General features: G+C 36.0%; 1 protein-coding gene across 4 annotated transcripts in view; it reads left to right on the forward strand.

The window, feature by feature from the left end:
* The window catches only part of EPHA5 (EPH receptor A5), a gene marked incomplete at its 5' end in the record, with an annotated part of 343,025 nt that overhangs the window by 165,883 nt on the left and 152,338 nt on the right, over positions 1 to 24,804 (forward strand). For 2 of the 4 annotated variants that reach the window (XM_081110179.1, XM_081110180.1), the window contains one exon: positions 264 to 599. The exons of the other annotated variants lie outside the window; for them this stretch is intronic. In XM_081110179.1, coding sequence (XP_080966305.1) covers positions 264 to 599 — 336 coding nt within the window. The remainder of the gene's footprint in view (positions 1 to 263; positions 600 to 24,804) is intronic. 4 annotated transcript variants of the gene reach the window in all.

The raw sequence follows: 24,804 nt of genomic DNA on the forward strand, positions 1-24,804 counted from the left end.
AGGCAAAATATCTGCTTTAGTCGAACTAGTGTTACAACAATTCCAAGATAAATTATTTCTACAGGCTATACAATCCAGTATTGTCCCTATAAAACTATAACAAGATTTTCCAAAGATTATTTCAAATGATGACTCTTTGATTCTCCCTATTTAAAAATAAATAAATAAATGCAAATCTATTTTTTTCTCCTTCAGACCAGGGATATGTGTAGTAAAGATGCCTATCTTAAAATATGTTTTTCTCACTTTACTTTGCAAACCAGGACCCCCCTCCGCTCCTCGGAATGCCATCTCAAATGTTAATGAAACTAGTGTCTTTCTGGAATGGATTCCTCCTGCTGACACTGGTGGAAGGAAAGATGTGTCATATTATATTGCATGCAAGAAGTGCATCTCCCATGCAGGTGTGTGTGACGAGTGTGGAGGTCATGTCAGGTACCTCCCCCAGCAAATCGGCCTGAAAAACACCTCTGTCATGATGGTGGATCTGCTCGCTCACACAAACTATACCTTTGAGATTGAGGCAGTGAATGGAGTGTCCGACTTGAGCCCAGGAGCCCGGCAGTATGTGTCTGTAAATGTAACCACAAATCAAGCAGGTAAGTGTGATGTCCAACCAACTAATGTACCTTAGGCCAAGCTCTGTCCATGATCTCCACAGCTGAGGGCTAAGTTGCCTGAGATCTGTGAGAACTTCTCATGAGTCAGAGGTTTAGGACTTGAAGTAGAATACATATCAAGATGCTTCTTTTAGTTTTAAGCAAATAAAGGCTAAGGCTTTCTTAGCAGGCACATTCAGGGACAGACATAAAAAGATTTTTTTAATTGAATTTTTCATTAAAAATACATTTCTGGCTCAAATCCACTTATACAGAAATTTTTGTCTCAATTTCATGCAGTGCTAGTTCAATTTACATTTTGTTTTGTTTTGTTTACTTCAAGTGTTTTAATTTATTATTTTAACATATAATCAGGCCAGGTTTATTTGCTTATTTGTTCATTTGTTTGTTTGGCACCACAGCTCAAATTTCTTTCCAGATTGAAAAAGTATTTTATTATTTCTATTATTATAACAAGTACGTGAAATGATTTTTTTAATAAATCTACTTATCAAAATTAGAATAACTATGAACTATGTACAACCACATGAAAACACATCTATCTTCTATATGAAGATCTTAGAATCATTAGGTAGCAATTATTAGTAATGAATACAGTTCTCCTTGAGATTCTAATTTCCCTATATTTTCACCTCAAATATTCACTTTTAAAGAAACACAAAAAGCTTCTTTGTGATAAAATAAGAACCAAAGATAAATTATTGCTGAATTAATAATTCAACTTATGATCTGGCAATAATCATTCAAAGCTTGTAAATAATCTATAACCTGCTTTTGCCAACAATAGGTATGTGGGGGTAGGGGTGCCATTAAAAGCCAACACATTGTATATAACTTTCCTCTATCCCCTGGCCACATCTCTTAGTTGAAGGGCATAATCCTGTCACTTCATTAGTACCTCAGGTGGACTTTTGTCTGTGTGGACTTCTTGCCAAGAGTACTCTGAAATAGAATGTGGTTGAATGTAATTGGACTTAGTCATGTAATATTAGTATAAGACTGTAGTTTGTGGCATGACTGAATTGATAGAGAATGCTGATGGTAATCAAATCTTGGCCAAAATCATTTGAATTGTTGCATATAGCAAGTCAATCAAGTAGCTATTACTTAAGATAAGAAAATGTATGCAGTTGAGTTCATAGTACTTCTGGTTGATAAAACTGAGGAAAACATTCATGAGTATCCAGATGTTCTGAAGGTATTTAAGTAATTCACTAAGAATGTAAAGAACATTGTAGATGTTTTATCCATGTTGAATACATTTCACAGAATATTTTTTTATTCTGTGAGACAAAACTTTGCACACATATATGCTACATTTCTCAGTGAATTTATATTTTTCTCTATTTACTCTTTAACTTAAGGTAGAACTAAAAAAATGCTGAAGAGCTAGACAGGAATAGTGAAAATCAAGTTTTCCTTCAGCATTGACTCAGCTGTCAGCAATACCAATATATGTCGATTTTTCATCACAGTAGCTAAATGACACATGTGTTCAGTAAATGTAAACCATCTTCCCACATCAGAAAAATACTGGCTTTAAACGTGTGATTTCAGGCTTTCTGTGCAACATCTTTCAACTTAGCTCTACTGTGAATCTGTCATTAACATGTTGAAAGCATATTGAACAATCACTAGGAGCTGTATTTCTTGGGAGAACATTCTCTAGCTTGTATTAACCTTAACTTCTTCGAAAGATAGAAAGATATTTCTCTGATAAACTAGGTGTAGAAAATGATTGTTTATTTTTTAAATGATGTGCTTAATAAATATTTGCTCTAATTATATGTGCTCTTTTTTTTACTTGCTATTCAAACTGTAAAGTGTGTGTTTTTTTGAACTATAAATACAAAGAAAGAATAATTTTCATCCAGCTATTCAAGGCATAGTTATTATGTAAAACAAACATTTGTATTCAGAGAAAAATTATGTTGACTTTTGCTTTTTTCCAAGTTCTCAGGGTACATATACTGTAAAATTTTGCAAACCTACCAAAACAAAAAGCAAAATAGGATGATATTTCTCAATATCTGACTTTTTAGACCACCCAAGTCTCAATTTCCACAAAAATTATTGATTTCAAGTAGCTCCTTAAAATTCTTAGATTTAAAGTTGCCTTTACTAAACATTTATCAAGTATCGACATTATGCAAAGTGGGCTGTGGCAATTCATTTTTAAAACCTGAATATTTTATTTTTTAAACTTACTGTTTATACTATAACAGATGTCCCATTTCCCCCAACTCCCTCCTTTTACTACCTCCATCCATCCCTCAAACCCCCCCTCCCCCTTCCACTCTGGCCATCATCATACTGTTGTCTGTGTCTATGGTTATGCATATATGTTCTTTGGCTATCCCTTCACTTTCTTTCATCCTCATATAGTGGTTTTTTAAAAATCTGTATTGTTGATAAAATTACAAGTATCCCCCCTTTTCCCCCCATTACCCCTTCACCCAGTTTCCATCCCACCCTAGGCCTTCAGCACCCTATGGTCTGTGTCCATAGGTAATGCATATATGCATATAAGTTATTTAGTTAATCCCTTACCCCTCTTCTTCCCTTCCCTCTTTCCCTCTGAGATGAATCAGTATGTTCCATGTTTCCATATCTCTGGTTCTATTTTGCTAGTATCCATCAGTTTATTTTATTTATTAGATTCCTTGTTCATTTATTTTGATTTTTAGATTTGATTATTGATAGATATGTATTTATTGCCATTTTATTGTTCATATTTCTTCTCCTCCTCCTCCTCCTCCTCCTCCTCCTCCTCCTCCTCCTCCTCCTCCTCCTCCTTCTTCTTCTTCTTCTTCTTCTTCTTCTTCTTCTTCTTCTTCTTCTTCTTCTTCTTCTTTTTCTTCTTCTTCTAGAATGCCCTTTAACATTTCATGTAATATAGGTTTGTGGTGATGAGCTAATTTAGCTTTTCCTTGGCTGTGAAGCTCTTTCTCTGACCTTCAATTCTAAGTGATAGCTTTGCTGGGTAGAGTAATCTTGGTTGTAGGTCCTTGCTATTCATCACTTTGACTATTACTTGCCACTCCCTTCTAGCCTGCAAAGTTTCTGTTGAGAAATAAGCTGACAGTCATATGGGTGCTCCCTTGTAGGTAACTGCTTTTCTCTTGCTACTTTTAAGATTCTCTCTTGGTCTTTAACCTTTGGCATTTTAATTATGATGTGTCTTGGTATGGATCTATTTGGGTTCCTCTCATTTGGGACTCTCTATACTTCGAATAACTAAATGACATATTTTTTTGTCATTTAGTTAGGGGAAGTTTTCTGTCATTATTTCTTCAAATAGGTTTTCAATTTCTTGCTATCTTTCTTCTCCTTCTGGTACACCCATAATGTGAATGTTGCTACCTTTGAGGTTGTCTCCAAGGTTCCTTACACTATCTTCATATTTTTGGAAATATCTTTCTTTTTGTTCTTCTGATTGGGTGTCTTTTTTTCCTCATATTCCAAATAGTTGATTTGATTCTCAGCATCTTCTACTCTACTGCTGAATCCCTGTAAATTATTCTTTATTTCAGCTAGTGAATGCTTCATTTTTGACTGGTCACTAAGACTCTTAAAGCTCTCATTAATATCCTTGAGCATTCTTATAACCATTGTTTTGAACTAGATATAAGCAAGTTATATCTAGTAACTTGCTTGCTTCTATTTCATTTAGTTCTTTTTCCAGAGATTTCTTCTGTTCTCTCATTTGTGACATGTTTTTCTGTCTCTGCATTTTGGCTACTTCCTTGGTTTTTTTTTGTTTTTTTTTTGTTTTTTTTTATTGATTAAGATATTACATATGTGTACCCTCTATCCCCCCCCCCCGCGCTCATCCCCTCACCCCCCCGTTGTCCGTGTCCATTGGTTAGGCCTATATGCTTGCATATAAGTCTTTTGGTTGATCCTTCCCCCTTGCCCCCACCCTCCCCTACCTTCCCTCCAAGGCCCGACAGTCCAATCAAAGCCTCTCCGTCTCTGGATCAGTCCTTGTTCATCAGTTTATGTTGTTCATTATATTCCACAAATAAGTGAGATCTTGTGGTATTTATCTGCTCTCCAGTTCCATCGATGCTGTGGCAAATGGTAAGAGTTCCTTTTTCTTCTTCCTCTTCTTAAAGAATACCTTTCAGCATTTCATATAATGCTGGTTTGGTGGTGACGAACTCCTTTAGTTTTTTCTTATCCGTGAAGCTCTTTATCTGACCTTCTATTCTGAATGATAGCTTTGCTGGATAAAGTAATCTTGGTTGCAGGTTCTTGCTATTCATCTCTTTGAATATTTCTTGCCACTCTCTTCTGGCCTGCATGGTTTCTGTTGAGAAATCAGCTGACAGTCGGATGGGTACTCCCTTGTAGGTAACTGACTGTCTTTCTCTTGCTGCTTTTAAGATTCTCTCCTTATCTTTTGCTCTTGGCATTTTAATTATGATGTGTCTTGGTGTGGTCCTCTTTGGATTCCTTTTGTTTGGGGTTCTCTGCGCTTCCTGGACTTGTAAGTCCATTTCTTTTACCAGGTGGGGGAAGTTTTCTGTCATTATTTCTTCAAAAAGGTTTTCAATATCTTGCCCTCTCTCTCCTTCTGGTACCCCTATAATTCTGATGTTGGTACGCTTGAAGTTGTCCCAGAGGTTCCTTACACTATCTTCATATTTTTTGAATCTCTTTTCTTTTTTCTTTTTCGGTTGGGTATTTTTTGTTTCTTTGTATTTCAAATCTTTGACTTGATTCTTGGGATCCTCTTGTCTGCTGTTGGATCTCTGTAAATTATTCTTTATTTCAGTCAGTGTATGCTTAATTTCTAGTTGGTCCTTTTTCATGTCCTCCATGGTCTCACTATACTCCTTGAGGGATTCATTAAATTTATCGGCGGTTTCCATAAAATTCTTGACAAACCTTATAAACGTGGCCTTGAACTCTATATCCAGTCGTCTGTCCTCCTCCGTTTCTGCCAATTGTGACCTGTTTCTTTGTCTCCGCATTTTGGCTACTTCCCTGTGTTGATAGAGTGGCCCTGCGCGCCAGGTGTCCTATAGGGCCCAGTGGCTCAGCCTCCCCAGTTACCTGGGGTGGACACTCTTGGTGCACTCTTGGTGCCTTGGTTGATGTAGGATCACTGGGAGGAATTGACCTCCAGGCCAATTGGCTGTGGGAAGCAGCTGTGTCTGAAGTGGGAGAATGGTCCTCCTCTGACCACTGGGTACAGTGGCTCCTGGATCTAAGGAGGTGCTAATTCAGCCCCTGCCTGAGGCCTCACAGCCGGGGCCATGGAGAGGCTCAGCTGTGAAGCGATGCAAGCCGCTGCGGGGCCTTGGGCCTTCTCTTGGAAGTTCCGGGTCTGCTTGGCTGGGCTATAGTTAGGTACATTCACATGCAAAAGCCTCTGCTGCAGCCTGGGTGGGGCGGGGTCTCAGGGAGTCAAAAGGTCAGAGAAAGAAGCAATGGCTGATTCTCCGCACCCGGAGTCGCGTGTCTCAGTGTCCTGGTAAGGGCTGCAAGCACCTCTGAGGGAAATCCGCCCTCAAGTTCGCCCGCTGCCGCCTGACAGAGCAGCCTCTCCCCGTATGAGTCCTGAGTCCCCAGAGACTTCCCAGAACCGGAGATCAGAGCAGTCGGGAGCTTGTGATTCAAAAAGACAGCCGCATCCTCAGGTGCCACCCCCTTTCCGCGTGCGCAAGCCGCCGCCGTACCTCTGCACTCAGCCTCCACAGCTCCTCTGGCTCTCAGCGTGCTTTTCTTTTCTTCTAGTTGTAGAAATTACACTCAGCCAGCCTTCCTGTTTTTCTGGACGATGTTTGCTCCGTCCTTTGGGATAATTTTCAATTGCTGTGGGAGGCAACTATTTCCCGGTGTTTATCTATGCCGCCATCTTAGTTTCTCCTCCCTTGTGTTTGTTTTATGTATTAAGTAGAGTTGCTATGTCTCCCAGAATTGGTAGAGGACCAGCTTCAGAAGAGCTACTGTGTAGGAGACACCCCTTTGTAGCAGGACTTGCTTCAGTGGGGTTTTGGTGCTCACTGAGTCTTCCCCTTGCATTTGTCACTTGTGGATGTATAGTGTTGGAATTTGGTACAGTCTGAAGCTGTCCACTGGGTGAACTGGCTCTGTGGCCTCCCAGGAATTGCAAAGTCAGTCATTGCTTAGGGCTACCCAGCAGGAGCTACATAGATATCTGCAGATGGCTGCTACTTGTGTTGGGCTTAGAAGTTCCCAGGAGAGGCCAAGCTGTAAAGCAATGTTAGTGCCAGGCCTTGGGTCTCTTACTGATAGATATGGGGGCATGTTGGCTTCAGTTGCTGCTTGTTTGAGAGACTTTGACCCCTAGAGTGCCTGAGAGCGTGATCGTGTTCCTCCTCTCTTACACCAAAAGTACTGGGAGCACTATCAAAGCTTCGAAATGGTGTCCAGTTCTAAGTCTGCTTTTATTAGTGATGATGATATTGCTAAATATGTCAATGTAGTAAAGGTTTCCTTAAGTTTTTGAATATGTAACTTCATTTTCTTGCGATTCATAATTTTTTTTTCCTAAACTGCTGTAAAATCAGCAAAAATGGCTTGGCAATTTTAGCATAGTTCCTAGGATATTGGTTGGCACTCAAAGGATTAAGAAAGTCTGAAACCTGAGCCAGGACATGCCATTTATATGGAAAAGCTATTGCAAACAGCTTGGGTGGGATGAAAATTGTGTGGAGTCTGAGAAAATCACCAGGGCTGAGTGATCAGTGTGAGCTAGGTTGATAGAGCCTTGGATATTATCTCTGCCAGTCAGCTCTGAAACCAGGGAGATCTCAGCATAAGAACAATGAATCTTGTGAGCACTCCTGTCTGAGAAAAATCCACCCCAGAGTTTTTTCCCTGAATCCACACAATCCAGTTCCTCCACATACATCCCTGGATCCCCCAAGCCACTGCCTCAGTGTTGGAGCTCAGAGGGAGTGAGTCCTAGTAAGTCCTTCACTGGCCCTTAAAGAGGAACTGCTCCTTGCTCCTTACATGAGGCCTCAGTATCCCAGAAATACCTCCTGATTAAAAATGCCATACGTGGGTGTCAGACCAGCCTGTTCTGAACCTCCATCCCTCACACCAGTCTCAATGTGCTTTCTCCTTTACTTCTCTAATGTAGGACTTCCATTCAGCCAGATTTCAGGCAGTTCTGAATGACGGTTATTCTGTATGTTGATTGTAGTTTTGATGTGATTGTGGGAGGCAGTGAGTATTGCGTTTACCTACCCCGCCATCTTTGTTTTCGCTAGCCTAAATATTTTAAAACATGAAATTGAAGAAAGTTATCTGTGTCATGTGTGCATTTTATATAAAACTTCTTTAGCAGATTTTAACTTCAACTTCAATCTCCTCTAAGGATTATTATTATTTTTTTACATATGCATTTCTTTCTTGGTTTCTTTCACTTTCATAATTTGTTCTGGCATTTTATTATTAATTTATTTTTTGTGGCATCAATGCATGTATGAACTGTTCAGATTCAAAATTATATTCAGAAAAATAAAACAAGAAAACAGTGATTTTTTTTTACTTTTAAATAGTTCATTCTTTATTTCATTATTTATTTATTTATTTATTTATTTATTTTTTATTACAGTTTGCGTGCAGTATTATTCTGTGTTAGTTTCAGATGTACAATAAAGTGGTTAGAAAACCATGCACTTTACAGCGTGGTCCTCCCATTGCTCCAAATATTCACTGGGCCTCCTACATAGTTATAACAGTATTATTGACTCTATTCCCTATGCTATAATCTACATCTCTGTGACTATTCTGTTACTACCAATGTATAATTCTCAATCCCTTCACCTTTTTCACCTAGTCCTCCAGCCCTACCTCTCCTCTGACAACTGTCAGTCTATACTCTGTGTCTATGAGTCTGTTCTATTTTGTTTATTTATTTATTTTTTACCACAGTAAGTTCAATAAGAAATAATCTAAAAATATATAAAAATGTTAGTAGTGAGTAGTTGCACAAATCTTGAAAAATAAAAATCAAATTTAACATTTCTATTTCAATATGTCATTTAATGCCTTCTTCTACAACAGAAAAAGGTATCCCCAGTATCTGAACTTTATTTATCTAAGGTGACCTTTCAGTCCAGATTTAGATCAACTAATAAAAGAAGCATGTAGCACCTGTGCCAACTACCTGGAGAAACACATTGAATCTAGAATCTCTAATCATGTGTTCATACGAGCTTGAAGTAAATTGTTTCTCACTTCTATGTAAGGAACATGTAAAATACATTTTCGCACTTATTTCCAATGCTTCTGCAAATTTAAGTTATAGAATTTTGGAAGTCTCATATTCAAGAAGCTTCTTGCCTGCAATAGTGATCTGATAATTGGCCGTTGAGATCTTGAGTTCAGATGGAGCAATAGGTTTGGTCAGGAAGAAAATTGCTTCCTTCTATCAGTTAATGGTCTTTGATAAGGCGTGTATTTGGTATTGACAAAACAAAGAGACAGCTTTCTCATTCAGTTATGGAATAGCTCAATTCAAAGCAAGACATGTTTTAGAAGTTGAGAATATTTTGAGTCATCTGAATTCTCATACCTACATATTCTAGTGTTCAGGTTTTCACTTCTTTCCAATCAAGGACCTCATTTTCTTAGAAGGCAAGGCAATAAATTAAATCTTTGTAATTCAGGAATTCTGTGGACTAAGACTTGGATTTTGATGTCTGGCTCTGTCATTCTTCCCACTGTAAGAGCATATGAGATATTTATGGAATGGATTCTCTGATCATCTCAATAGGACTTTAGCTGAAAATTCAAACTTTGAGGTGTTTATTTCTTTAAATTCTGTAATGCAGTTAGACACAGCCAATCCTTCCCATATTTCTTGTATTTCTCATAGTTTAAAACAAATGGAATTTTGTAACAAAAATATTATCTTCAAGAATCATTTTATTTGAGGTGACCACAGGTGATGAGACACATGACATTCTCTGTCAAGCATTGTTAGATTACTATCCTTTAATATTAAATAGAACCTTGCTACAGTGAAAGACAGTTAATCATATCACTGGTCCTATATTCCCATTCTTTTTTAAAAAACTGTTGCCTATAACACTTCCCTATAAGAAGATTTTGTTTGTTTTTAATGTTTCTTAGCTTAGTTGCAAATAAAATCTACTCTTGCTACTTTAAATGGAAAAGGCCTTCAATAGAATACATTAAGTGGCTCATACAATCATTGCGAAGAATAGATTCAAAGATTAGAAGCTAAGTTTCCAGGAGAAATGCCCAATAGTCAACTACAGATCTGCTCTGATGAAGCAAAACATTGCCACAACAGTTGCCAAACAATAAATGACAGGTACTTAACTTTATTACAATAGCTTCTGCCACAAGTAGCATTGCTACTTCAAAATTTCACACTTGAAAGTCCTGAAAGATCTTCATGTTTTGCTGCCATTTTCACCAGAAGAAGGCAAGAACTGAGACCTTCCCAAGAGCCCGATTCCTTAAGTTGCTTATTTGAAACCATATCTTGCCTGGGCAAGTCAGTTTGGTGAATCCAAAGCCAAATGCCTTTGTCCTAGCAGAAAGGGAACATGGAGTTTTAGGAGTTCTGATCTCTGTGTTGGCAAGAAAAGGTTCATCACATGCGTTTTATAAATAAAGTGACATTCAATTGAAGATACATGCCAATAACTTTTTTCAGCTACGAATGAAAATTTCTACATATAATTTTTAAATGCTATCTCTATTTTGAAAGTCTTGTTTTCAAAATAATTGAGATTTGTCCATCTTATCTCCTTCCCCCTCCTTTTTTTCCTTTCTTCCTTCCTTCTTTTATTCATTTTTTCTTTGATTTTTACTCTATTTTTTTTAAATTTAAGACTGAGGGTTGAACTAATAATATGCTTCAATGCATGGCACATTAATACCATCTTTGAATCATGGAAGGCCCTCATCTAGTTCTTATATATTTTTTTATGTACCATCGCTAGCCCAAATCCATTTGTCCTTTCCCTACACTAAAGAGCAACCATTTTAATTGCTTCATTTTATTTATAACTATTCTTATAAAATATTCATTTAATATTCTATGCATATGCTTTAAATTTAATGGTTACATTAAATATTTTCTGTCTACTAATCTTTTCACCATAATCAAAATATTTTATAGATTTACCCCTGTGGCTTTTGGCCATCTCATTTGATGCTTAAAATTGTCATACATCACTATACTTCACACATTAATTCAACCCAGTAACAAAGATCTAGATTAGTATATTGGTTAAAGGTCTTGGTTGTGGACCAGGCTTTCTGGTTTCCATACTGTTTCTGTCACTTACTACCTGTGTGACATGGGTAAGTTACTTAAACATCCCAAATCCTTAGTTTTTCCACTTGTAAAATAGAAAATAAAATAGTATCTATGATGTAGGATGGTTGTGAGGATTAAATGAGTTAATATTGGCAAAGTTATTAGTATAATGGCTAGCATTTAATTAGGTGTTAATAAATGCTACTATAGTGGTAGCTAAGAAACTTCTTAATAAGATCCATGTAAGAAACTGTGGGATTAATAGGTTTTAGACTTAATAGATATTATAGACAGACTCATTGGTGAAGTAAATTCAGAGAGGAAAATAATCAAAACTAAAAAATAATGGATAACAGGAACAATTGCTTAAAGTGGGAGGAGTAAACCAAGAAACTTTACTTTTCCGTAATGATTCTGTCTTCATTGATTTCTTAAAACACTGAGTTATATATTAACATTCAAGTTTTTCTAATTTTAATAAAATATTTGGATCGATAACATAAAGAAGCAAGATAATAACAACATTAAAGTAAGAGCATAAAGGAGGAAAACACTTTGCTTATAGAAAAATAGACACTTTTCATTTTCATCAAAATAGACATGAAAAAAATACAAAATTTTTCCAACTATATCTTTGTCATGTGTGGTTAGATATCAATTTGGTCAAATACTGAAATTCCCAAGGAAAAATATCTAGAGACAAATGTTTTACTTCATCACATATCACAACTGTCTCCACATTGGCCTCACACTGGTGCTTCGTCACCGGATTAGTGTGCTGACTGTCTGACTGCCGACAGAAGCTTTTAATTTTGCCAACAGAAGCTGCCAGTCTACTCGGAAACTTGGCTTAAGTGAGGCACAAGTATTGTTCTTGTTCCCATGCCAATTTGCTGTTTTGAAAACATAGTTCAAAGGTGAAACTCTAATCTGATGGATTTGTCCATAATTCATGACTGGCTTATTTAATCATCATTAGCAAATGCGATGGGATATTTTTAGAAGCCATCACAATTCATGTTTGGTTCACTGACTTTAGAATCTTGCCAGAAACTTACTGGATTCTAAAAAGGCACTTTGGGGTCTTCTCCTTCTCTTCTCTTCTCTTCTCTTTCTACCGATTCTGGTAACAGTGACACAGAGAGGACTAGCGTGTTTCAGCACTTACTGTGTGCACATTCCTATGCAAGTTCGTTTACATTTTCTTATTTGATCCTAGCATCATCCTCATGACATAATATTATTATTATTCCCATTTTTAGGATGAAGAAACTGAAGTTAAAAGATGTGAAGTGATTTGCCCAAGGTCAAAAATCTAGTAAGTGAGGGAATAGGAATCTAAACCAGAGAATTCTTACCTTGGAGCCATTATGCTCTGAATCACTAGTAAATACTGCACATGCTATTTCCTTTGCCTAAAACTTATCTGTTATATAATTGTCCTAAATTGCTCAGTCTTCAGAACCCTCTCAATCACTGCTTCCTTGAAAAGCTTTCTCTACTCTCCAGTTTGGGCATGCCTCGCTAATATAACCTTCACTATAACTATGTGCTTTCTTGTCTGTTTTTCTGGAATTTTCCCCTGAGGGTCACAACAGGGCCTAACATCTGTGTTTGTTAAAATATATATATATAAATGAGTTGGATGTTTTTTTCTGTTATTCAAATTGGTGTTACAATTCCACTACTAACAGTAATGATGATGTAGAATGTGTTTTAAATCCTTTTTTGAATTCTTCAAATAATTCTGTGACAAATTGTTGTTTATTTATGTTGGGTCTTTTTTCCTTTTCTAAGTTAATGAGGAGGACACAGAGCTCTAATTGTAACTCACAGTTTTTTTCAGAATGCTGAAGTATGACATTGTCATTTAAGGCCTGCACTTAGCTGGCCTCCCTACTTTCTTAATCTTTCTTTTTTAGACATTCTACTCTTTTCAAAAGGATTCACTAAGAATGACTGAACCCACTCTAGGAAAAATTTGTATAGTTATTACTGTGCTATTTAAGGACAATGCATGGTATTTTCTATCTCCAGTGTGCTAAATAATTACCCTCTCATGGGCTGCACACTCTGAATTTATGATTCAATATATCCAAAAATATTTTAACATACACACATACAGAATGATTCTGCTGTAGAGTGTGTTTGGCCTACATTTCCAGAAAAAGGATACTTGCGGAGTTTCTAATGTTTGTTTCCCATCCCTCCTCTCTAAGGAAATGGTGACAACCCTTAACCAGGTTCTCTTGGCATTACTTTTCCCAAAAGCTCTTTATAAAATATTTGCTGACAGTCTGGTTTTACACCAGTGGCGATTTTGTTAATACTATTTCCTTTCTCTCTAATCTGAGTATTCTTCCCGCTGCTCGTCCGGAAGCTAGATTTAAACTCTGCTCTTTCAGTGTCAGTTCTGCTTGCAAATATATTCCTTGTTCAACAGATCCCTTTCCTATGGAAGCATCACACATTCTTGTGGCTCAGCTCAGAATCAGAGCAGCTCAGTATTTGCACTATTCAACCATTCGTCTCATTGGCACGTCTGCTGTGAATTTATTTGAATAAAGATGCCTATTGTAAATTGATATGCATAGAATATAAATTTGTTTAAAACCTGACTCTGAAGTGCTGTTGCCTTTATTAGTAATCCTTGGGAACAAAGTTCTGAAAGTATCCCCAATGGCCTGCATCATGCAAATTGTAAGTGTGCTCTTTAGGTGTAGTGTAATAGTGAAACCACAATGAAAAATCATATTTAAATCAACCATATGCATGAGTCTCTATTAGGTTCTGAAGCAAATTTATTTAGAATACTGAAACGTTTTTCCTCACGGTGTATCGAAATGACTTGTTCATGTGGTTTTCCTTAAATTGATTGCCATGCATTAAAACACCAAGTGTTTATTCAGCACTTCCTGCATTCATTGTACTCTACTGAACTTTCTGAAAGATACAGAGTAGTTGAAGTCATGCTCCATCCTTAGAGGATTTTATTTTCCCACTGAAGAATTAAAGAATTGAAGAATGAAGCTTAATAAAGTAAAACATTTAGAAAGATAGTAATGACAATTAGGTTATTACCCTCAGCAACAATACCATCAAATTCACTATCTTTGAATGACTTGTTGACTTCACTTTACTTTTTAAATCTCTGTCTTGCCTCCTTTATCACACGTACATGTCTGAAAATACATTTGTTCAAACCCCTACTTAGTCATACAGTTGCATTTATTAGGAAGAGATGATAAACCATTTTGTAACTGCCCTTATATCTATTTAAATGACTGTGCCTTGTTTGGTGAATATCAATACTATACATTCAATCTTTACAGATAATGACCTATTGTTGAATTATATAATATCACAAAATACATAAAAAGTAAAGAAATACCTTAAGGTTATTTATTGGGTACATTTTTACTAAATATCATATATAATTTATTAATAATTAACAGTCCACTTGATACATTATTGTAATACAGTCATAGCAAATTACCTATTTTGTAGCTTGGCACAGACAACCTGTATCTTATCAAAACAAGCATCTAGCTTGAGGAATTTTTTGAAGATGTGAAACATTTTCTTTTAAACAAAATGTACTTTGAATGCCGGCTTTTTCATCTTACTTTTTAATAAATTTTTCTCCATTAGTAAGAAAATACATGCTAGTTTATTGAATCTTGAAGCCTAGAAGGCCCGAGGATATGTGCTATATTGCAAACTAATGCTTAAATTACATCTCAAGCAATGATTTCCTTTAGACTTGTGGTATGAACCAAATATACATGCAACATCATTCCATCAGTGCAGTTTCTTTGTCCTAAAGTATCTATTTAAAGTATCTGAATTTAGTGGGTCTTTATTTTTTAAGTAATTTTTATTTTTTTTCAATAAACCAGTAAATGACATTTAAAGACCTAATCTTTCATGTTATAATTTCTGTCATCAAGAGCATATTCATATTAATAAGGCTTCACTGGCTATTACTTAATGCTTAACCCTTGATATGCTATAGGAAAAAGAGGAAATACTTCCATTTTAGGGAAAAAACATCTAAGATGTTATAGGTAATGATGTGACTGATGGTGGTACTTTAGTGGTTATTTTTGTTCTGATTTATTTTAGAGAATTAAAATTTATATATGAGGATAAAAGGATTCAAAGACTGAATGAATAATTTCTAACATTTCCCAATAGGATGCTGATGTTCAGACACTCAGAGGAAAGCTAGACATTTATTCCTTCCTGGGGTTTATGTCTATTTTTCTGGGGGCCAGGACTGGAAATATTAGTGGCTTATCACTAAAACCGTAAAATCACACACTTAGATAATTGGTAGAGGATCTTAATGTCATGTAGTCTGACTTTTTTCTCTACTTGTTATAGCACTATTACTATGTCTAGCCATTCTATTATTTTATCACTTTTAAATAAAAAACTCCAAAGCTATACATCACTTTGCTGACTTTAATGGAGAGAAATAATATCATGAACTTGATTATTATGAAGCAGGAGAGAAAAGAAATGTTCTGCTTTTATGTGTTTAAACAACCCTAAAAGCTTTCTTCTATATGAGTTGAGGTTCTTAGAAACAAAATTTCATATCTATACTAATCTATGCTAATAAAAGCATAATATGCTTATTAGACCAGACAGCCAGACATCATTCTGGATGTCCTTCTGGCGGGGGCCAAGGCAGAGGCAGTTAGGGGTGATCAGGCAGGCAGGCAAAGTGGTGAGGGGTGATCAGGCAGGCAGGCGAGCAATTAGGGGCAATCAGGAAGGCAGGCAGAGTGGTTAGGGGTGATCAGGTAGGCAGTCAGGTGAGCGGTTAGGAGCCAGCAGTCCTGGATTGTGAGAGGGATTTTCCATATTGTGAGAGGGTGCAGGCCAGGCTGAGGGATCCCCGCCCGCGTGCACTAATTTCATGCACCGGGCCTCTAGTACTTTTATAAGGACCAACCATGCTGTCTTGAAAAATAACTGTTTTTTATTTTGTCAGAAAACCACATTAGTGATGCAACTAGACTCTAACAGCAATCTTTTTTCCCTTGATTTTATTTGTTTTTCTCTTAGAGATGTGATTTTTTTTCTCATTTAATCAGAATTCATCTTAAAACTCCATTATATGTTCTTTAAACATGTTTTAAAGATGTGACAAATTATAACGGTGTTGATAGCAAATACAGTATCACTGCTCCAAGTTGTCCTAATTTTATTGATAAGTGCTAATTAAATTTTCTAAAAATGTTTTTTGGTGAAATTAGAAATGGAGACTAACTTTGTCTTTTATCCCCGAATCTGGCCCTCTCTTTCCCCAAGAGCTATTAAGTAGTACAGTTCCATTCCTCGCCTATATCTAGCCCCGAGCTGTAAAAAACGAAAGGTATCTCTGGTTTCATTTAATCTAAACATAGGTATGTGGGGTTTTAAAAATTCTCTTATATGAGTTGCTTTTTCTTACACAATATTTCTAAACTACAAACAACAGAACGGATCATTGAGGTATGTAAGTTATGTTGCTATTTTAGACACAGTTAATAGAGATTGAAAGTTATAGTTTTCTGACTCTACAGCAGCCAAGAAGCTGCAAATAACATACATTCAAATAGAACATACTTAAATAATATAGGGAATATATTTTATCAACAAGAGGCACTGGTTTCAGGAACATTTTGATAATGGCTTGGTCTCCAAAACCTGAAATTTGCACAGCTTGACCCTCTTCTGGGTCTGCTTTGTCTCAAGATAGAATTCTCCCGTGGAAGCACAATGGCTGTAGCAATACCAGACCTTATATGTGCACACCGCATCACCAAGAAGAAAGGAAACTTTTCTTCTATTCATCAACTAAAAGTCCCAGTAAGGCTAGCCTGATAGTGTTTAGACCACTGAACCCATCGCTGTAGTGAGGGGCTGGAAATAGACCAGCTGACTCATTCCCATAGACTTCTACATGGACCTCCCTCTCCTCCCCATGGTTTTCCCCAAAGACCCAGATGTAGGATCAACCCCATCAAAACTCTAAAACTGTGGCACATTAGAGGGTAGATAGAATGGATTTTAGGATTAAAACTTATTTGTTTTTTTTTACCAAGAACAGTGTTCTTTGTTCTAATCCATACATGTTTTCTGAAAGGCTGTCTGTTAGTATTTTGAGTGTCTTCATGAGTAAAATTTCCTTGCTCCTGGAATGCCTAATCCTCCTTAAAAGAAGATATTCCACAAAACCTCACTCACCATGACCTTCCTTAACCCACTTATCAGTTTTATTTATTTTCCATAGCACATATAACCTGCTCAACACTGTATACTTTACTTAGTTAAATTTTTTGTCTCACCCTGAAAATGGAAGTTTCAGGAATTTTACTATAATTTATTGCAAAAAAAAAAATGCACTTACATATAGAAATAATTTAATAATTATTTGTTGGAAAAATGAAAGAATGAATAATTTAAATTCTTGAGTGGTATATTTTTACAAATATATATTTTTCTTAGCAAATTCCTAGTTATATTATGTTGTTTTATTAATCAAAATAGCTGCCTCTAGTCTCAAGTCATTTGCTGATTTCACATAAAAATGTCATTACATAGTCTGACAGCATAGAACTCAACATGGAGCGCATCCTCTTACTACTACTACTACTTTATATTTGGTTAGTCTGGCTCAATCTTTATTTCCCAGAGGATCTGACTTCGTTCACAAAGCTGTCCTGGAACATCAAATCTGAGATAGGTGCCTTACTTCAGTGTTCTTGAACTTTCATCACTCTCATATAAGTGTGTTGTAATTTGCTTTCTTATTTATCTCTCCCACTATACTATAAATTCTTTGAGGACAGAGATTATGCATGTTTTATTCATCACTGGCTAGTATGGCTCTAACATATAACAGGTGTTCATAAATATTTTTAAATGTATAAGAAAGTTAATGTAACTCATTGAAATGTTATTGATTTTCAAAATCAGGAATCCTTTTATTTTTTTTATTTTTATTAGATTTACTCAGGTGCCATTGTTTTAAAAAAATCATATAGGTTTCAATTGTACAACACAGTAAAACATCAGCACACACTGCATTGTGAGCCCATCACCTCAAGCAAAGTCTCTTTCTGCCCCATCCCCACCCGGTCCCTCTTTGCCTACCTCCACTCCCTTCTCCCTTCTCCTCTAGCTATCACCACTGTTGTTTGTGTGTTATGTATATATGTTTTTTGGTTATCCCTTCACCTTCTTTCATCCAGTCCTCTCACCCCTCCTCCCTCTAATAACTCTCAGTCTGTTGCATATATCCATGACTCTGTTCCAATTTGCTCATCTATTTTGTTCATTGGATTTCACATATAAGTGAGATCAAATGATGGTATTTGTCTTTCTTTGACTGCCTTATTTCACTTAGGATTTCTTTTTAAGTGTTTCAATTTTATTCATAGAAAACACATCCCCTCTAAATACTAATGCCAGCTCTTTATGCAACAGTCCCGTTTAGTCATAATTTATACATTTTAAATAATAATAATCTTGCTCAATTTCCTCTTGAAATACTGTTTTGTTTCATCATGTGTACATTATTCAGTCTTACTATTTAATTATTTCATAAGCTGCTACATCAAAATCATTGTTGGGTAAAACTATCACAGCTTTTGGTTTTTCATTTCTTTCTAAGATTGTATAAATTATTATCTATTTAGGTTGGGTTAATTGAATGTCTTAAAATAAAAGTGTTAGCATATCCTTTGTGTTGCTTTATCAGTTCCTGAAAGCACATTTTACATATCTTCCTCTCTTTGTATTTTAATTTCTAGACATGCCAGTTATTTTAAATTATTCTGCATAGAAAAAAAAATCCTAGAAATAATCTGCCTATGGGAATATTGATGAGTTTTGAAACTTATTTATAATGAATAAAATTTAGTCCCAATCAATGCACATTTGCAGAATGTCTACAATGTACATTTATAAAAGGTATTACTTTATTTAGCATACTAGAGGCCTACTGCATGATATCCGTGCACTGTGAGGGAGGAAACCTCAGCCCGGCCTGTGCCCTCTCTCAGTCTGGGACCCCTCAGACTGAGAAGGGATCGGGCCTAAGCCAGCAGTCAGACATCCATCTCACAGCCTAGGGCTCTCACAGTCCGGAACCCCTCACTCCTTACTGCCAACCTGCAGTGGAGGCGGGAGAGGCTCCCGCAACTGCCCCTGCGCTTGCCAGCTGTGAGCTCGGCTTCTGGCTGACTGGTGCTCCCTCTGTGGGATCGCACTGACCACCAGGGGTCAGTTCCTATGTTGAGCATCTGCCCCCTGGTGGTCAGTGTGCATCATAGCAACCGGTCGTTCCACTGGTCGTTTTGCTGTTCGGTCAACTTGCATATTAGGGTTTTATTATATAGGATGTCTGAAGTTTCTATCATATTTTTATGATACTCTGCAACTTTATTTTTTGTTCTTAGGGGCAAAGCTTTATGAGGCCGCTAAGTAAAAATAGAGCCATAGATAGATCTTAAATTTAAGAGCCAGGAAATACTTTTGCTAATTTGCTAAATGATCTTTATTATCTACATGTACAAATTTTGACCATAGCTTTTTTATTAGTTCTGAGGATCTCTGTACACATATGCAACTATTATCTTGCAAAATATTAATTACCCAAAATAGTCCTACCTATGCCAAGAGAAATATGTGTGTGCAAAATAAATAACTAAATGATAATAGAAAATTTCCATAAGGATTTGTATATTTTCTATGTAGACAATGACTTTTTGAAAACAACTAAGTGGACTTGTATTTAAATGAGGACACTAGAAAATGAAGTAATTCTGAAGAGCTGCTCAACCATTGGAAGGCCCAGCACTGCAATAAAAGGTGTCTGATATCTCTATTCAGTGCGCTTCACATTTAACCTTATTGATTTTTTTTTTTGGTATTCTTCCATTTTAATATTGCAAATATTGATTTAAAGTACTTCCTGTTACTTCAAGGAATCTTTATTAATAGCAGTGATATATCTTATAACAGTGGTTCTCAACCTATGGGTCGCGACCCGCTTGGGGGTCAAATGACTTTTTCTCAGGGGTCGCCTAAGACCATCGGGAAACACATATATAATTACATATTGTTTTGTGATTAATCACTATGCTTTAATTATATTCAATTTGTAACAATGAAATTGGGGGTCACCACAACATGAGGAACTGTATTAAAGGGTAGTGGCATTAGGAAGGTTGAGAACCACTGTCCTATAACTTTTATAGAATAATTTCCAACTCAGGACTGTTACATATTAAATAACTAAAATATATTTTAGACAAAAGAATTTATTTCACTAATATCACTGGAACCATGAATTTCATGCCTATTAAGGTTATAAGAGATGATTTCGTCTTGTGAATATCACTCTTAAATGCCCAAGTAAAGGATCATCTGTGCTGAATGGCTTTAAAATGGCTTTGCAGCTCTAACTGGTTTGGCTCAGTGGATAGAGCATCGGCCGGCGGACTGAAAGGTCCCAGGTTCGATTCTGGTCAAGGGCATGTACCTTGGTTGCGGGCACATCTCCAGTAGGGGGTGTGCAGGAGGCAGCTGATCGATGTTTCTCTCACATTGATGTTTCTAACTCTCTATCCCTCTCCCTTCCTCTCTGTAAAAAATCAATAAAATATATTTAAAAAAAATAAAATAAAATGGCTTTGCAGGGGCTATTTGCAAGCAGCCACCACACAAGAGCATGTATGTTTTAAGTGACAGCGAGATCTTCTTTAAAAAGTGTTATCAATACTGTACAGTTTAATTACTAATATAAGTTATATGTGTGTTTGCTTTCACAATATTACTTCTCTGTGTCTGATACTGGGGTAAACATTAGCTACAACCTCAACAACAATACTATAGAATGATATTTACTTCTGTGCACTATACAGTGATTTCTTCGGAACATTAATTATTGAGCATGGCTATTACGTGTAATTTTATATTCTCGATATTACATTTATAATCATAAGATTTTTAGAGAGCTGCATTTTTTTTCCATTCTTTCTATATGCCCACATAGAGGTTTCTGTTTAAGCTGCCAGTTGCCAGGATAAAAGTAAGAGTGATGGTAGGGTATAAAAACATGGCCATAGCTTCTTTATTTAAAAATTATTATTGTTGAAAGTATTACTTAAGTTCCCTTTTTACCCCATGGACCTCTCCTCGCCCCCCTCCCCCAAACCTTTACCACCCAATTGTCTGTGTCCATGGATTATGCATATATGCATACAAGTTTATTGGTTGATCTCTTCCCACCCACCCTCCCCTATGACCATAGATTCTTTTCAAACTCCTTCCATGAAGAGGTAGAGTCTGTTGTTTTCCAGCGCTTGAATCTGGGTTGGTTTGTGAATTTCCTTGAGTAGTAGACATGGCAGAGGGAGGTGTAAAATCTGTAGTAAAGGCCTCTAAAAACCTGTAGCTTCCTCTCTCACCCTCATTCTCCGAGGAAGCCTGCTCCAGCCTGGGACAGACTTACAGAGCTGAAGCGAGACACCCTAGCAAGAAGAGGAATCAGAATTTGAACCCAGGGCATTTTGCTTTCGAAGCATTACACTAACCACTACCTTTTATTAGTTCTTAAAGTTACTTCAGAAATAAACACTGATGGTTTGTAATTAAAATGCAAAAGACCAAACTTCTCCAATAGCCCTGTTTTATGCATTGATATGTATGAATTGTATTATTTTAGTCTGTCCTTCTGTCTGTCACTCTGTATCTCCATAATCTTTTGTGTGCATATGCCTCATTCCTTGATTAGATGACATGTTCTACTTAGTTAACCACATACATATCCAACATCAATTATATTCTGTGCCTCTGTCTTTCCAGGCTCACCTGCATTTCTTTTATGAGAATATATCTTCATTAGCTTTTGCTTTCATTTTGTTCCTTCTTATATTTTATAATATTTTAATGTCCATAATTCAAAGTGTACAAACTTCACTCTCTAAATACATCATGTTTTTAAATATGTCCCATTTTTTAATTTGTCAATGAAGTTTTGTTATACCCATTAAATGTGTCATTTTGTGTCATAAGTTGCAAAGTTTACATATCTTTTTTGAAAGTCATGTCTTATACGTTTATAGTCTAGATAGTTTAATAGCCTTTCCTTTCCATCTTTTCATTAATTGGCTCTTTTATAATATATTTTAGTGGAATTTTTGTATGAAGAATATAACAAAATAAATTGTTTCTAAAATAACACAAGAAAATGCTGAGGAAGCATTATTAATTTACCTGCTATATGTTCAGTAACTCTATATGTCAGAAACATATTAGAGCAACTTGGAACTTATCTGAAACAATATAATAGGTCATAGTTTTATTTACAGTGATATAACTTTTCTGTGTATATACCTATGATTTATAGCAATAGTTTTAATATCTATAAATAAACTACATGAAAACAGGCATACAAACTACCAAACATACAACAAACATGAAAACAACAAAATTATATAAACCAGTAGAAATTAATCTTAAATCACTAATATTATGCATGCAGACAAAAAAAAATATTGATTTAAAATTATGAGTTCTTGATTCTTTTCTGGAATATACACTTAAAATTTCTTTTAGCAAATATTAGTTAAAATAAATAAAATATATTCTTAAAGATAATTTTATTTCAACAGAGGAACAAAAAGGGGGAAACTCATCATTATTTATTTAAAGTAACTTATAGAAAGTTTACTATATTACATTCATAAATTAAGCCATCCAATCCTTATAATGACCCTGTGATGTAGCCATAGTGCTTCCACCACTTAGGGAAAGAGGACACTGTGTTTACATAACTTGCCTAAATCACAGACCTTGTATGCGGACCTTGTATACAACCCAGGCAGGCTGATCTAGACTTTATTCCATTAACCAAAACATGATGTGATTTCTTAATGTAAAGCCCAATGCCCCTTTCCCCTCCCCTTCTATTATCAATGGTTTATTTCAGTTCCAAATGAAAGTATGTGTAGCTTCTTAAAGGTACATTTTTTCTACTTCTAAGAATAATAATATTTAGTATATTCTAGAGGTATTATTTCTTTCTATCCTTCATTGGTTATACTTATTTATATTATACCCTAATAAAACAATGATATTTATAATGTGTATGACATTTATTGCTGCAATGAGATGGCAAATAAACTCTTGGGGTTATGGATTTTCAGGTACTGAGAAGTTTAATCAGATTAAAAGGAAGAAGGTAATGACTTTGTGTATATTAATATGCTTCCATGGTTTGAACTGAAAAGAAAATTTTCATTTATTACTAATCAAGTTTGACAAAGTGGATAGATGACATATTACAAATCAACTAATAATGGTGTATATGGATGTGCATGTGTTTATTTTACATGTTTTTCCCTCTCGTACCTGATATACTTTGATAGAATCATATTTGATGAAAATAATTGTTTTTTACACCTTTTATGTTGATTAAATTTTTAATTAAACATTTCCAAGACCCATTAATTACTTGGCTCCCTTCAAGCTCTCCCATAATAAATTAAGCAGCATACGTGATTAGTTAAAAATGCAATCTTCTTGTGACACACTAATCAGCATTAACATTCCATTGATGATTCTGAAATGAAGTGCATGTTTTTACTTTTTATTAGTTTTTAACAAATTGGGGAAGGCAGCACAGCTTCCATAGCATGTTTAGAATCAGGGTATTTTATACTACTATTCCATTTTTTTCCCATTTCCAAAAAGAAAATTACAGAACAGGGTAAAGAAGGCTTCAGAAATAGAACCACATGAATGAATGCTGTGAAATTGGCCAAGAAGGTCAAGGCCTGTGCCTGGTGTAGAAATCCCCTTTGCTGTCTTCTGAGAGGTCTCCTTTCTGTCAGTTTCAGGCTGGCAGGGCCCTGTGCAGGCATTCACTCTGATTGTCTCTATTTTCAAGCAAATTTGCATAATAGTTATTCATACTGATTCATGGTTTTCCTCTTAACAAGTTTCTTTCTCCCCCCAACTCTCCCTTTGGCAGCCTTTACCATCCCGTTGAGTAGAAAAGTAATGTGCTTGAGAATGGCTCTGAAATCAGATCTTTTCCTTGAAGGGAGGGCAGGGGGAGCATCTTTCTAAATTCAGTTCATAAACATAATGTGTGTGGATTTTTACCACCCTTGGCTTTTAAATAGAGCAAGTCCTTGCCTTTTTTCTGCATTAACTTTTATAGAGTGGGCATCTGACATTGATCTGGGCTTCTAAACAGAAGTTTCCATTTGATAAGTTACTTTTCAATCTTTGCTGAGGATCCATTGAACATTGCAGAAGACCAACATTTCTCATATGCTGCAGACCTTGCTCTTTGTCCTTCAGAATTTTTTTACTGTTCAATATCTAATGATTTCAATACATATAATTGTAAAATATATCTTTTTTGGCTATCATTAACTTTTTAATCACTTTTTCTCATCACAATAAAACATTTCTCAACAGCACTTTAATTGCTGCCAATTTTTTTGCAAACACATGATATTAAAAATGTTCTTCAAATACTTAATAACTAAGCAAATGCCCAGAAAACATGAATGGTAATTAGCAACCCGGTGACTTTGACTTAAAATGATAGCCCGCAGCTGCTACTGCCCACTAGAGCTTAGCCCTGTTCACATCAAGTGAAGCTACAGTGTGACCAAACTGAGCTTGAAGGAGACAGCAATGGTCTGACTGCCTGATAACGGATGAAATCATTATCTTCTATGCCTCTTGTGGGAACCACCCCAGAGTCCCCAGATAGTCAAGGCCACTAGAGTGTGCAGGGCCTTGTTGTTAGTATGCCGGAATGTCCAAGGCCACGTGCACCGAGGCTAAGATACCATAAGCAGGTACAAGGACACAAGCACAACA

The sequence above is a fragment of the Myotis nattereri genome (genome assembly GCF_964212035.1).
Source record: "Myotis nattereri genome assembly, chromosome: 1".
Taxonomy (NCBI): Eukaryota; Metazoa; Chordata; class Mammalia; order Chiroptera; family Vespertilionidae; genus Myotis; species Myotis nattereri.